The sequence below is a fragment of the Frieseomelitta varia genome, unplaced genomic scaffold, assembly GCF_011392965.1.
Source record: "Frieseomelitta varia isolate USP_RPSP 00005682 unplaced genomic scaffold, Fvar_1.2 scaffold_498, whole genome shotgun sequence".
In the NCBI taxonomy this organism is placed as follows: domain Eukaryota; kingdom Metazoa; phylum Arthropoda; class Insecta; order Hymenoptera; family Apidae; genus Frieseomelitta; species Frieseomelitta varia.
In genome coordinates this window covers 103898-119148 of record NW_025110254.1, presented here as the reverse complement: position 1 = coordinate 119148, position 15251 = coordinate 103898, and the positions used below count along the sequence as shown (strand labels likewise).

General features: G+C 37.5%; 1 protein-coding gene across 15 annotated transcripts in view; it reads right to left on the bottom strand.

The window, feature by feature from the left end:
• The window catches only part of LOC122533140 (xin actin-binding repeat-containing protein 2), a 124875-nt gene that overhangs the window by 21194 nt on the left and 88430 nt on the right, over window positions 1-15251 (bottom strand). For 5 of the 15 annotated variants that reach the window (XM_043662546.1, XM_043662552.1, XM_043662549.1 and 2 more), the window contains 8 exons: window positions 14458-14544; window positions 12252-12350; window positions 9246-9314; window positions 7251-7346; window positions 5391-5628; window positions 3171-3242; window positions 1732-1894; window positions 249-358 (listed from right to left, as the gene is read on the bottom strand). In XM_043662546.1, the coding sequence (XP_043518481.1) occupies window positions 249-358; window positions 1732-1894; window positions 3171-3242; window positions 5391-5628; window positions 7251-7346; window positions 9246-9314; window positions 12252-12350; window positions 14458-14544 (934 nt within the window). The remainder of the gene's footprint in view (window positions 1-248; window positions 359-1731; window positions 1895-3170; window positions 3243-5390; window positions 5629-7250; window positions 7347-9245; window positions 9315-12251; window positions 12351-14457; window positions 14545-15251) is intronic. The other 10 variants (XM_043662550.1, XM_043662558.1, XM_043662556.1 and 7 more) reach the window with 7 other exon arrangements.

The following is a 15251-nucleotide window of genomic DNA, read 5'->3' as shown; positions in this document are numbered from 1 at the left end:
GACAATGGAACGTTATCCCACAGCTTTTTAAATCGTCAGTCAAAGCTTGCCGGAGTCGTGGTATCTCGTCGAGCGTGAGGAGTAAGGTTGCGAAAAATGAGCTGCGCCTCTCTCGAGGAAATACAGAGGGAAATACAATTCCCTCCCACAGGGAATACCGTGCAACTCGATAGAGAGAAGAGGTACGGCTCGAAACATCGGACTACGCAGAATCTCGATTTGAATTAAATGTTTCTCTGTTTCCTCACCCTCCGTTTCCTCCGCGTCTTCCTCCTCCTCGCTCTCGCTCGATTCTTCGTAAGGGATCCCATTCAGTGATTCGTCCGCCACTCCGATATCCATGCCTTTCGCCTGGAATCTGGACAAAAAGACGTACAACGTAGTCGTGAACATCATGCCGGCGAATTCTGATTGCTTGGCACACGGACAACAAAACCGGCGCCGTTTGTCCACGGTGCGCTCTTTTATGCACTGGTCGATGGCCACCGAATGAAAATCGCTGATCAGTTCGAACACGAGGCTGTCGCAATCGGACCGGGGACCGGACGTTGGCAAATTCATCGTTCGTCCTACTATTTTACGCTCGTAAAGTCTGCGGCTTGCACATTCTATCGCGTCTTTCGTCTTTATGGCTCTTTGAACAAAGAGCTACGTTACTTCTTTCTTTCGTTTCCATTTCTTTCTCTCTTTTTCCAATTCTAGAAACTCTTCACTCTCACGAAGACACGTGACATACTCGATTCGGGAAATATTCTCTAACGTCGATTTTTAATTTGCAATTCGCAGAAGTTGCAAACGCAAGTGAGTGATTAATAATCAGTTCTCGAGAAACGTTATATTTCGAAAACTCCTTCATCAGCTCTATTATTTCTATGATTTATCTGCTGGTAAAAATCAGTGATTAAATAACTGAACATCTATTCCCTGAATAGAGGCGTGAAATATTTATCGAAGCAAGGCTAAGTAAAGTACAAAGTAATTTAAAACTCAAAATTAATAAAATTGCAAACAAATATATAAACGAGATTCCTGGATTTGAATGAGAGTTTGAAATGTATCTGTAGGAAAAAGGAAACGAAATAATATAAAAATATCATAACTGGACATTCTTTCTCTTATGAAGAACTATCAAAATTGGTCATTGCGGATTGCAAGAGAAATTTGTTAAACGTAAATTCAAATCAGTAATAATAAAATCAATCGGGTCACTTTGCAATGGCTTTCAGAAAGTTGTCATCTCAGAGATAAATTTCACTTACATTAAAAAAACGTAAAACGCGTAAATTACGTTCATTGGGACCATCCCCCAATTCATTATTATAATAGCACTTTACGTAGCTTGTTCTTTTACAAGCAGTCGATTGTTTCTTGCGTCTAATAATTTTGCGAAAGAAGAACACAGAGAATTTCCAAGAGAAAGAATGTAAAAAAGAAAAGAGAGAACTCTCGGCTGAAAGAAACAATGATAACTGGAGAGATTGCCAGCGTTCCAAGAAAAACTGGCCGGCTGGATGGAGTCACAGAGTCCTCGTTGTGTCCATCTCGTGGAAACGAATCTGTGTCACGGCTGAGAACCATCTCCGGCGAGATGTACGCCATCGTGTATGGCCGTTGAAACGAGAGAGGAGAGGAGAGAGTGTGCGAGGCAACCGAACAAAACGAAACGAAACGAAACATCGACGTGCAGGATGATTGTAGGTAACTCTGCCGAAAAAACGATGGATTACTCACTTGGCGAGCTTGCTTAAGATACTGGGAGACCTCTTCACAGCGATCTGCGACGGCGACCTTTCGATCTCGTTCGCCTCTGCGCCGGCCTTCTCGAACACTTGGAACCGGGACTTCACGTTCAGGCTCGACAACTCCTCGAGACCCAGGTCCGGTTTGTCTGAGGCTGCAACGGGGATTAAACAATATTTTTCTCTCTTTTCGTTTAAACGAAATAATGAATATATCGATCGCGACTGTTTTATGTTTCGATGGTACACCGTTTTGTTCGAGGCGATGGTTATGATATTCTAAATGCGGCGACTCTGAAATGCGGTTTCCGGGAGTCTAGCCAAGCTGCGATAAAATCGTTGAGTTCGCTCTAAAAAGAGGTTTTTTTTTTACTGCGAGCGAGTTAGTCGAGTTTGGGAACGGAGTAAATCGGATTTCGACAATCTTGCGTCCGCTGTGCTTGAAACGCTTTACTCGTTGTTACATTTGTCTGTTCTCGTTCGCGTTCGCGATCTGATAATTTTTATCTGTAATGTTAAAATTAAATATTTCTATTGTTAATTTTATTTCTTATCTTGTGATAAATATTTCTAGTTTTGATTTTAAAAACTTTCAAGTAATTTTCGTTAAACAGAGAATCGTCATAACTGGTTAGAGTGTGATTCCGCATTTAAAAATAAGAATCGAAAAGAGAAAGAATAAAATTTCTCCACGTGACGCTTCGTTTTCGAGGAAATTGAGGTTCGAAGGTTTATCAAGTATGTATGTATATGTTTACCAAGACAACTTTTGACGAAACATATTCAATCTGTTTTCTTAAAAACGTAGCTGTAAATGAAAAGATTTTATTCTACATTTTTTTACTTATTTTTATAATATGGGATACTCTCTTAATAATTAATTATTCTTCTTGTCCTTTTCTGTCGTGTCTAGAATTTATTTAGAGCATTCAAGTATCTAGTCTAGAAATTCAAGTATACAGCCTTGGTAATTAGAGTTCTTGGTAAATATACTCGTAAGAAAGAATATTAATAGTCACATTGAAAACACGTTTCTTTGCAATTATCCCAGCAACGGACACAAAATTGTCGTCATGCAACGATGATTGCCTCTCATCTACACTTACAGCATCCTTGCACTCGACAACGAAAAGAAAAAAGAAAAAAGAAAAAAAAAAAAAAAAGAACAATTAAACAAACCAAACACGATCGATTAGGGAATTAAGAACACAAAATGAAAGATTATGTATGATAACATGGAGGGAGAGGCTATAGATGAGACTAATAAATGCGCGTGCGTCGTTTGTTAACGATAAATCAGCAGATATTAAAATATAAAATAGGTGCAGTCTGTAAAACTCTGTTAGCCAACTGTTAGAATTTCTTCCACTCTTGGACGACATTTGGCCGCCGCTTGATCGTCACACTACCACCAGTCTCAAACTCTATTACCTCTGACCACATCGGGCGGCAGCTCTTTCGGCTCGTTCTCCCGTATGATCAGCTCCGGCTTTCGAGGTCGCACTACGAAGTTCACAAGACATCTCTTTGTCGCATTAACGATCTCTCTGCATTTACGTGTAATTATATGGAGGGAGGAAACGGGCGAACGGGTGAGGGGAAGAGAAAGAGAGAGAGAGAGAGAGAGAGAAGGGCAGAGTAATTTTCAGTGGCCACGAGATAAAGAGGGGAAGTCCCTCGCGCGTGGAACATACACGGAGGGTTTATTTCACCCATTCGTCCGTAACGTTTGATCGCATTTCCTTCGACCAACTTCTGATTCTTTGGCAGTGTTTTTTTGTTATTTCATTTCCAATTTTTTCCATCTTTTTTTAATCGTTTTACCAGCAGAGATCCACGAATTTTGAGAAAAAGGAATAGCTTTCTCCTTTTCTTTTTTTTTCTTGCTTTTCTTCCCTTAATCTTTTGGCAATGTAATACTAAAACTTGGAACGATATGACATGACAATTAAAACTTGGGAAGTTAGAATTTTAGAAAGTTTCTCTTCGTCTCAAGATTCTTTGGATTTTTGGTGTCGGGTAAGAGATTGTTAAATTGTTGAAGACGGAACAATGCTGTTTGTCTTTCTTCTCTTGTAGGAAATTTTTAAACGCTTGAAACGCTATTTTTTTTTTTACAGTTAAAAGAAGATAAATAATTCTGAAATAGACAAAGAAAGACGCTCTCTGTTTCATTCTCACGTGTAAATATATGAGATATAATTCAAATAACGAGATAAGAAATCTAGTGATCTAGTAAGTAAATTTCTCACGTATGAAATAATTTTTTCTGAATGTTTCAGAAACATCATTCCTCGCGGCATTTTAGTTCAGCTCACGGACTGTCACGAAGCACGGTGGAAGTATGTTTAAAAGACTCTAGTACTGTTTTTTCAATCACGTTACGCCGAAAACGTAAAATTCTCTCAATTGTTATCGCCAAAAATTAAAAGCTCGACGAAACAAGCTTATCGTGTTGTCGCAAATTCCTACGTTGTAAAAGAGTTAATCTCGCGAATCTTTAAAGTCCACCGTGACATGTTATTAACCCCTTAAGCGTTCTGTTTTATTTTGAGAATGAGTACACGAGCTTGATCATTTCTAGGCGAGTATACTCGACGAAAACGACAGTAAACGCACTTGCTGTAAGATTGAGATGAATTGTAACAAAATGATAAATGTTTTCAATTTTATTAGTATTTACAGAACTTGACGTTTTTTTGAAAATTGTTCCATAGGAGAAACCATCAAAATGTTGGTGAAAAGAAACCTGAATTTCTAATTCATAAAGAGAAGTAAAAAATCTCTCTGAGAGTTTTTTTCTTAAAAATATAAAAAAATTTATGCAACGGAAAATCAACAATTATAAACCATATGTATGCAGATTAGAAAAATATTTACCAGTTTAAACAATTTTATTATAATTAATTCACTTTGCAAGCTTGAAGTAACAACGATATTTGCACTTCTGTGCAAAATAAAAGCTTAAGCGTGAAATTCCATAAAACAGTTTGCACCTGGCATTAAACGTAGATGTACGCTGCATTTTGGAACATTTTATTTTTGGAACTCCTTTATACCCCGGAATTTTGCAGCGTCCTCTGTTGCCCGTCATCAATATTGTTATTGGTTATCTCAGAGATATATAATTAAAACGTATACTTGTGAAAGAACTAAAATTATTTGGTAAAGTGTCGATACATTAGCATGTAACCTGACATTTATACGGTCCCATAGAGACCGTTAAAATGATTCGAGATGAATTTAATTTGTTTTCAATTGTATCGATTATCTCGTTATTTTCAAGCGTTAAAATTCCAAATAATATACACAATTATTTTACTACCTAAATTTCACAACAAGTAGCAAAAGCGAATTTTTTCCTCTACGAGTGCATTAAACAAAAAAAAAAAAAAATTCCATCTTTTCACGGCTCGAGTATACTCGGATAAAATCAACGTTCAAGGGGACAGATCCAGCCGGAAGGAGCCAATTAAATACGACGGGGCGGATGAAAGAAGAGTCACGAGAAAATGGTGAAAAACCGCGATATCGAAGCGAGCAGAAAGATTTCGCGGAGATCAGAGATCTCGGGTGGCTATTTTAAGGCGAGTTTCCGCCTACGACTGGACTGGCGTAGACTCGAGGAGAACGCGAGTGTGATCGACTTACCAGGCTCGTCGGACTCTTCAACCGGTTTCGGTTGGAAGAGTTCCTTGAAGTGTGGCTTACAGTAAAGCGTGCTCTCGTGGCTCTCGTAATTGTCCACGTTGAGCTGCTTGCTACACTGGACGCACCGGAAGCAATTCTTGTGCCAGACAAGACCCTCGGCCTTTGTCTGTTCCATTTGGAAGACGACCTTGCCGCAGCTGCGACAATTCGGATTCGTGTCGCCATTCTGACCCACCTGCTGTCAAAAATTCGATTATTCCTCGACCGGCTCTTCACTTTCTTTCGCTCCACCCGTCCCTTCTCGTTCGTATCGTCCTCCCCCCCCCCCCTCCTCCCTCGTTCCCTCTAATCGCCTTGTTTTCGTCGTCTCAATTGCTCTGATTGAAGCCGAGTAAACTGGCAGATTGTGGGAACAAGCTGGCAACTCGAACGTGACACCATGTCTTTTTTTTTTTTTTGGGGGGGGGGGGGCGGGAACGTTTTACATCATATCTAAGAATAGCATTTCTAACTTGTCGTCGGCAAACTTTAATAAAAATATAACACTTTCAAGTATATATATATATATATATATCACAACGTGAGGAAGTTTAATATATTCGTTGCTATTAACATAGTGCAATAAAGTACCTTTTCAAACTAAATACAAAATATTCCGATCAATGGAATTTGCAATGAGAAATCTCCCTTCTGGCAAGTGTGATTTAAATTTTTGCCGAGCGTTCTTTCAACGCTGGAGATAATTATATATTGTAATTGTTATATATAATAAAGATGTTTTCCTCGAAAGAACGATAAGATAAGATCAAAGCGTGATTGTAGAATTTATAATATATAATAATATTAATATACATTATGTATTAATATTATATACATATATATTAATATATATAATGTCTATAATAATATATAAATAATATATATTATTATATACATAATGGATATAATAATATATAAAATAGTAAATGTTAATAGACTTCTTTTTAAACAAACGGTATATTACTCCTCTGTTGATTATTCACAAATTTCTCAAAAGCCCATGATTGGATTTGTGTCGAGTGCTTAGCTGTGTTTCTCAGTGACTTAACAGTTCTCTTAGTTTTGGTTGTAAGCTCTAGCTATAAGTATGTAAATAGCAAACACGTATCTTAGTTGTATATCAGTGTAATCCTTGTACAAATGTTTGAGAAATTGTTTCTGTACTGTTAGTATGCACAGCAATGTGCATACTGCTGATAACCCTATAGAGTGTTCTATAGCGTAAATAAAAAAAAAATTGTTAATATACATAATAAAATTTAAATCACGTGCTAAAGTTACGAAATAAAAATCTTCCTGATAAAGAAAAAAAAAAAAAAAAAGAAAAAGAACAGAAAGATACAACGCGCGATATAAATAAAATTCAAATTTTACCTCTTCAGGGTCAAAGTAAAAATTCTTCTGATGATATAACAAACATGTAGCCTGATACAACAAAGTTTCAGTATCCACTTAATTGTCCATCATTGGTCAAGAAAGGAATTCTCAAGATTTTTGAAAGAAAAACACAGCGAGTCTACGTTCGTACGTTAATAACAACGAGATTAACATTTTCGACGAAACGGATGATAGCTACTTTTTTTCTAATCAAAAGATCCGTATCCTTCAGCCGGGATTTTCTCCTCGGACGAGCAACGCCTTTGTGTTTCCTCTCCGTTACGAGAGAAAAAGATGACGAGATATGAAACGATCAATTCCACGCGAACGGCTTGAAACAGAAAGGCTATTTATGCGCTCTTCGTGGCTGAAGGGTTAAGTACGTCAATCTTAAAGTATCTCTGGAGAAAGAGAGAGAAAGAGAGAGAGAATGCATAATCTTACGGCGTTCAGCTGTTGTTGCACTTTGCCCGCGTCGATCGAGCGCACATGTAGCACCGTCTTCTTGCTGAGGGCGTCGAATTTATTGAAGCTCGACTTCTGTAAACACAAACAGTGCACGCGTCAAACGAGAAGTGCCCGGAAAGCCTTCGACCCTGGTCTTATCGTCGAGGGAGAGAGAACCTCGTGGATGCGTGTGTCATTCTAGTTTGAAGCTTGTTCAGCGTGGGCATGAAAGCGTGTCTCGCTGATCGGTGAGGAAGCCAGTACTTCTATATTCGCTTTGCTCCCTATTTTGTTTTTTTTACACGAATGCAAAAGGTACGCGAATTTTTTGGAGGATTATCTACCATAGCGTTCACGGTGGCGACATTTTTTGGTCGTGGCGATGCTTGGTGCGAGTGTTGTGTGCACTCTAAAGGAGATCTCGAAACAGTGTAGAGAGAGAGAGAGATCAAGGCTAGTTTCACGCGGACAGTGTCTTTTTCTAGACACGCCGTTGCTTCTAAAAATATTCGTGCAATAACAAAATTGTGTTCTATTAATAACTTTAAACGAAAGATATACTGTACTTTTGTTTACAAAGGATGAATCACTTTGATATACACTTGTAGTTAACGTACGTCACGATACATACACAATCAAATCTTGTTACCGTCCGAATGAATATTTTTAGAAGTAGCTGAGATCATTCATCTCTCGGAAGAGAAAGACTGACAGACTACTCTCGCATGAATAGAGCCGTGTTCACGTTAAAAACATTCCGGACAAGCCTGAAATGCTCAAAATTATACTGTATCTCCGTGTGCATCTAGTCCAAATAATTGTCCAATTATCAAATCGAAACAAATATCTAAATTGTACGTACAGTTTCTGGCAGTTTCTATCTCCAGCAACAAAGTGACGAACGTAACGAAACGTAAAATCTTCGTTTCAATCGAGTTGAAAGTACAGTGAAGAGCAAAACTACTAAGACCAACGACTAATGAAAAATTGTGGACGATTTAAGCTGGTGCAACTTTGTAAAAAAGGAAAGGTCGTACAACGATCCGCTAGAAAAGTTTCTGCTTTCACAGTCGTCAGTTCTTTTAAAGACGATTTTAATTAAAATTAAAAAATTAAAATATTCCTTTTCGCAATTAGATCCACCATTTTGAAAACTGAAGTCCCTCCTTCACAATGATTCCTCAAAACTTGTACAATCTTTTCTACACTATTTTATTGAATGTCAAGTACCAGAGTAAAAATTCAAGAAATCTCTCTTAATATTTTGTCATCTAACCCTAATTGTAATTAAAGCTCGACAAAATGGTGAAAATGGAGAAAAATCGTACCTCGGGTATTAAAAAGTCGTTGTAAAGAAAAAAATTTCAATATTTCGAGACCATGATGGATGTAGTTATGAAAAACAATTTGTTGATTTACACGCGTTCGAATTTCTACAGTTTTCGAGAGAAATGTGTCTTCCACCCTTATATGCCATGTAATATAAAGCCACCTTCGGAAAGAACAAACTCACGAGTGTTAAAATAGAGAAGTTACACTTAAAAATGATACGAAGTGGATCTCTTTCTACGACCAGAGCCGGGGCTAACTGGCGGCCTGCTAGCGCTTCCCCCTCCACTGCATCGATCGATTCAGTGGTGGGGGTAGCGCTAACGATCAGGAAACTAGGCAGCCAGTTAGCCAGCTTCAGTTTAAATTATCGACAATTTTCCATCGTCATTGGTAGTACAGTTGTTCACTGTAGGTTTTCAAGCAAATCGGAAAGAAAGTCGAACTAGCAACCATCTATCGATAAAAGCGAATTCCATTCGTCAAGTTTCATTTGGTGCGGAGATAATGGACAAATGCTAAGAAGAGAAGCTGCGTGAAACAGGCGAGAAACTTTTCGTAAGAGTAAGAGTAAAGCGTGGAAAGGTAAAACCTTGGTGAGAGCCGATTACACCGTGATTATGTTATTTCGGGAGAGAGGGGGAGAGGAGGAGGGGGTCTTACCTCGAGCCTCGGTCGATCCGTGTCCTTACCCTCGCTCGTTAAGTTTGCCAAACTACAGTAGGAAGCCCTCTGTCTCGTGATCGGTTTTCGGTAAGTTTTCGATTAATGTTTCATGCATTCCGGGGCCGAGGAAGGCACCGAACAAAAAGAAAGAAACAGCACGGGCTGTGGGTTAGTGTCGTGTGGTAAATATTCGAAGCGCTACCTTCATTCTCGAGTTCGTGGGATTCAGCGATTGGCGGCCGTTCGTGTTTCCACTCACCAGAGTTTGCTCGAACCGATACTCTACGATTTTCCATTTTTCACGAACTGTCTGCTTTTTTTTGCAGTTTATTCCGAACAAAATTTCCTCTCTTTCGTCTTTAAATATGGAAGAAGAATGCACAGGGTGTCTCAGGGTGACTCGTGAATGTGTCGAAAAGAAAGAATAGAATTTTTCCGTACGACGTTTCGTTTTCTAGAAAGTCGAATTTGAATGTTTGGATTTAGTTAATTCTAAGCGTGACGAAAAAAAAATAAAAAATAAAATAAAATTGACACTTGCGAAAATAAATAAACAACTTTTCTGCAAGATGCTCCATTTTCGAGAAAATCATGTTTGAATATTTATCAAGGAATATCGTGTAATTTCTAACGAAATGTATTCTTGAAACGAAAAAATTTTATTCAACGTTTTTTAATTTATTTGTGCGTATGAAATATTCCCGTGTCAATTGTTCGCACCTGTCCAGCATGGAATTAGCTAAATTCAAGTAAACTTTAATGAAAAAAAAATTTCATTCTTTCTCTTTCAAATAATTTAAATCGCTACTCATGTCAGTCACATCCTGTATAATACGAATATAACATATACGATAGAAGAATAGCGTAAATTTTAATGTTTGAAAAAGTGTTTACGATCAGACAGCGAATTTTTATGTACTTAGGGCTGAATTTGAAACTACGGACTACGTAATTTGAGCAAAGTACAAATTTTTCATACATTCACGAGAAATTTGGAGTATTTTTTTCAATAAGTTTTCGCCAACTTCTATCATTTATTCAGTTAAGTTTGTATCGAAAGAACAGATTTAAAATTCTATTCGATCTTTGATTTTTATCAACAGCATTGTTCGATGTTGTTACATTATGTCATAATTATTAACAGCATTGCAGAACGTTCGTACGTAAAATATTCTCTCAACGAAGAAAAGAAAAAAAGAAAAAAAGAAAAAAAAAAAAACACGTTGACCAAAGGAATCAGACCTGATTCCAAGTACGAAAACTGCTCTTTCCACATTAACGAAATTTCCAGCCGAGCGTGAGAATCGTTAACGCGACCGAATTGGCCGAGGAGCCAACCTTAAAAGGTTGTCGGTCGCCAGTTGGTTGATGCGAAATCGTCGCCAACCGCTGCATCGCCCGAGAGAAAGAGAAAAAGAGGACGAAGGAAAGAGAGAGAGAGAAAGAGGGAGAAGAACCGGAGACAGCTGGAATTGTTTCCCGGGCTTGAGCTTCGTTCGAAGGCTTTCCTTTTGGCACGAGTCCGTTCCCGAATGCTTTCTCCGACGACACGACGCGAGTACGTGCTCCGAAGAGTGTGATCTTTCCAGCCGGATCTATGCCAAATGGATCGAAATTTCGTAGGATATCCCCCGGCCGACTTTCAATTTAAATTTAAATTTAAACGCTCGTCTAGCGACAATCTATCGTCAATCGACTAGCTACAAATTACTAAACTACCTAAACTACCTAAAAATAGACGTTGGAGATGTAAATTATCAGATCGTCGGCGGGGAAAAAAAAAAAAAAAAAAAGAAGAAAGATGTTGGAAATCTGAAGACAGAGCGCACATCCACGGTGCTCGTTTCGAGACGATTTCACTCGCGAGCGTACGTACAGATCGCGAAGGCTGCGACGCCGGGGGAATTATGTCACACGATTCGAAATCCGTAACCGGATAACCGATAAACGGCGGATACACGCGGCGAAAAACTCGCAAGACCTCGATTCTCGGCCACCGCAAAGTGGGGCAAATGAGTAGTAGGTTATTATCAAAGCCGGCCCTCCCTTAAATGGAGAGACAGCATTCGCGCGGCGTTACGGCAGCCGACGACAACACACGGGCAAAACGACTCCGGTCTTTCCGCGAGTACTCGAGCGGATCGCTCACGTGCAAACTCGGGAAACTCCCTCTTCGATCTCTCTTCTCTGTACATGTGTGTACGTACACGCTAAAATGTATCCGGACACGTTGTACAATCTATTTGTAAGACTCGCGGGAGCAAGTTGCGCGCACGCACTCCCTTTATGTTTATTGGGAAAGTTTGCTTATAAGCCTCGATCTGACGAGGAGGAATTTAACGTTATTACGCATGATCAGAGAATGAGATTTTGTAGGGGTAACGTCATTTTTTTAAAAATTTAATAAACATTGCCATCTAGTGACGATAATTTAACTATAACCTATATTCTAAATATTGACGTTTAGCGTGCTTATTGTTAAATTATATTACAAATTGAAACTGTATTAACCCACGAGTGAAATAAAATTTTTCACAGTATTAAAAAAACGACGTTACTTATTACTAATAAATTAATCTTTAAATATCAATAAAATATGAAAATGAATTTCTATGAAATGTTATAAATTGATAAGTTACTTTAATTATAAAATATTAAAAAAATATTATAAAAATATTTAATTATAAAAATATTTCTGATAAAGATATTTAAGTATAAAAATATTTCTGATAAAGATATTTAATTATAAAAATATTTCTGACAAAAATATTTAATTATAAAAATATTTAATTATAAAAATATTGTAATATTAAAATATTATAAGTTGACCAAAGTGTTCGGATACAAAGTGAGCGATAGTGTACTGAAAAATTGAAAAAAAGATCAGTTTCATCGATCGATGTAATTATCGTGTCTCGTTCTTTTTTTCATTTGTTATTAGAGGGTTGTAAAAATTCCAGCCGTCTCCGACGCCCGTCCAACAGGTTCACGAAAGGTACTTACGAGGGCCTTGACCGACACCCCGGTGAAGACGAGCGCGTCTCTGGTGAACTTCGAGTAACCCTTCTCGCATACTCGCAGATCACCCAGCGACCTTGCTTTCTACGATCGTCGGGAGCGTCAATGGGAACTCAGATTAGCAGCAAGTTGCGAATAGTTTTCGCGGAGTGGCGAGCTTTGTGAACATACTTTTTTTCTCTTTTGCTCGTGAAACCTTTACCTCTGCGAAACATTTTATTTCTCCGAGTTTCCTCGCCAATTTTTCCTGCCCCCGCGGGTCGCAACCCTCGAAGGCTATCACCTCGTTTGAATTTCAGTTTCACATTGTCGTTTCGTTGTTTGCGATAATTTTCTCTACTTTTCTACTTAGTAATGAATGATTGTGAAATATTTTACTGCCAATTTTTTGGTGACTTTTGAAAGAGAAACAAATTTCTCTTCGGTCTAATAATATTCTGTTATTAACAATAAAATTTTAAATTTAAAAAATTTGAAATTACTTAAAATTACAAATTTAAAAAAATTCGAAATTACTTAGAGTCGCAAATTTAAAAAATTAAAAATTATTCAAAATTGCAACGTTACTTGAAACGTTAGAACTGTTACAAACAATAATTATTTTTCCTTATCAACTACCAATTTTTACTTATCGACTGTACCAATATCTGAAAAAGAAACAAACGTACCGAAGTGAAATCTCACCCTCACGCGAACTTCGCTTTAGTATCATCATCCCTTATCAATAACGTTGCTATATTATTTATATTATTTGGAATACTGACCATTGCAAACAGTGTTGCATGTAAACTCGACTTTTTACCAAATATCGAACGATACTAGAATACTCCATTACATTTGTCTAATTTAATCAGCTTCTGAGAGAAAAAACGTATCGAGGTGAAATCCCCTCTTCATCTTCTTTCGATGACAGCCTTCAAGAATTAAACTCGGGGACGGGGAGGTCTCGACAAACGTCACGAAGCTCGCACTCGTTATGCGATTAGTATGCTGTTACGATAATCAGGATAAAATTATTTGTTTTGTCGTCCAGTTAATCCTATTACCACGCGTCGCGAAGCGAAATAACGGAAGTTCGAAGTAGCTCATGCAGTAATAACTGTTAACAGGGCTCTGTCGTACCACGAAACATCGAACAACCGAGCAACATGCTCGCGACTAACTCCAATTACGCCGTCTCTATCGATCGAATTGTTTCTGTTTCTTGATTGATTCAAAAAGAAAAAAAAAGAAAACTAAATGTGTAGCGATTTTTCAGAGAAGATAAAAGGATTCGTGAGTCCATAATTGCGAAATTATGACCACGCATTCTCGTTAACCCTCGACTGCGAGTCTTCCTCTCTCATGGTTCGAATCGTCTTTTCGAATTACCGAACACCGTCCCGTTCAGAATCGCTTTCCATCGTTCCGTTAGTTGGATGTTAACAAAACGAAGGAAACGCCTGACACGCACAAGTGGCAACGGGCACGTTATTTTCGACACGTGCCACGAATATTTTAGCTAATTAAGGTCTACGTGCCGAGGGTTAATGCTGCCACTTCGAATTCAAGTCGCGCTAGAATTATTGGTGTCTTTGGTAATTTTTTTTTTTCTTTGCGGGGGAGAGGGAACGATCGTGAACTGAATCGAAAAATTTTTTCGACAGAGTCTCTCTGCCTAAATTCAATTTAATTTCTTCTTGCAATTAATCAGAAATTGAGATGTTTATGTATCTGTACGAAATTTAATTAATATTTCCAAAGTACAACTCACAACGTAAATATATCTACGTAAATATATCTATGTAAATTCGTTTTTTTTTTTTTTTTTTTTTTTTTTTGTGAATACGAAATATTTATACAAAAATACAAACTCGAAAACTGTGATAACAAATAATAATAATTTTATGAAAGAAATTCCCCATCTATAATTTTCACTCGTCACACGTGAATTATCCCCCTCAGATGATGCCCAAAGTATAATATACTCGTGTGGTAAACTAAATCTCTATACAGATCCGTTTCTTTACTAGCATTCACAAAAATACGAATTTGCAAGTCCATCTACAGTTTTCACTCGTCACGCGTGAATTAACCACTTGAAACAATCAATTAGGAGATTAATCGTAACGAATGCTGACAAACGAGTTAGCTAAAGACAATGAATATCGTAACTGGGAGGCAGACGATATATAAAACGTGTCATACAAACCTCTTCGATGTCCATCGTGTGATTGCTTTTCCCGTACGTGGTCTGATCGCCGTCGCTCATGTTCGAGATGTCGCCAAAGCTGCGACACTGTTAGTGACAAAATAACAACTGACAAAAGTGTAATTCGACGGCCGTTTGAAGCATTCTTTTCTCTTTCGAGCGCCCGTTGTGAGAAAGAAAGAAAAATGCAAGGCTCGAATTGAATAATTACGAATAAAATTTCGTAAATGACGCCTAATCACACCGGGGAAGAAAAAAAGTTTGTTTCACGTTGCCAAAGGTTTAAGATCGATTTATATAATATCCGAGAGTTCTGATTTTTATACATTCGCCTTGAATTTTAAATGATCGAAATCGAGCTGATTTTTTAAAATAATTGAAATCGGTTTTGACCTATTCTTAAATATCGAATGATTCAAATCTGCTTCACTTGACAAAAGATGTACATTCAATTTATTATCAACTGCCATAAAAAAAAAATAGCAAAATACTTGTTTCATTAGTGTTCAACTAGTGGCCTCATTTGTCTAAATGTACGAACATTTTTTTGACGTTTTCTGTTATATTTGTGGCAAATATACTATTGACGTAGTAAAAATGTGTTTTAAGTTGATCTGGAGACTTTGAGGTTCTCTCAACGATTAATGGGACTTGGAAAAAAAATTGTGAATTTTTCAAAACATTTTAATAGAAACAATGAACAATCAAAAATTGAAAAGTGTAAGAAAAGAAATTTGAAAACAGAAATTTTGCATACAAACAGAAATAAAAAAAAAAAAAAAAAAAAACAAAAA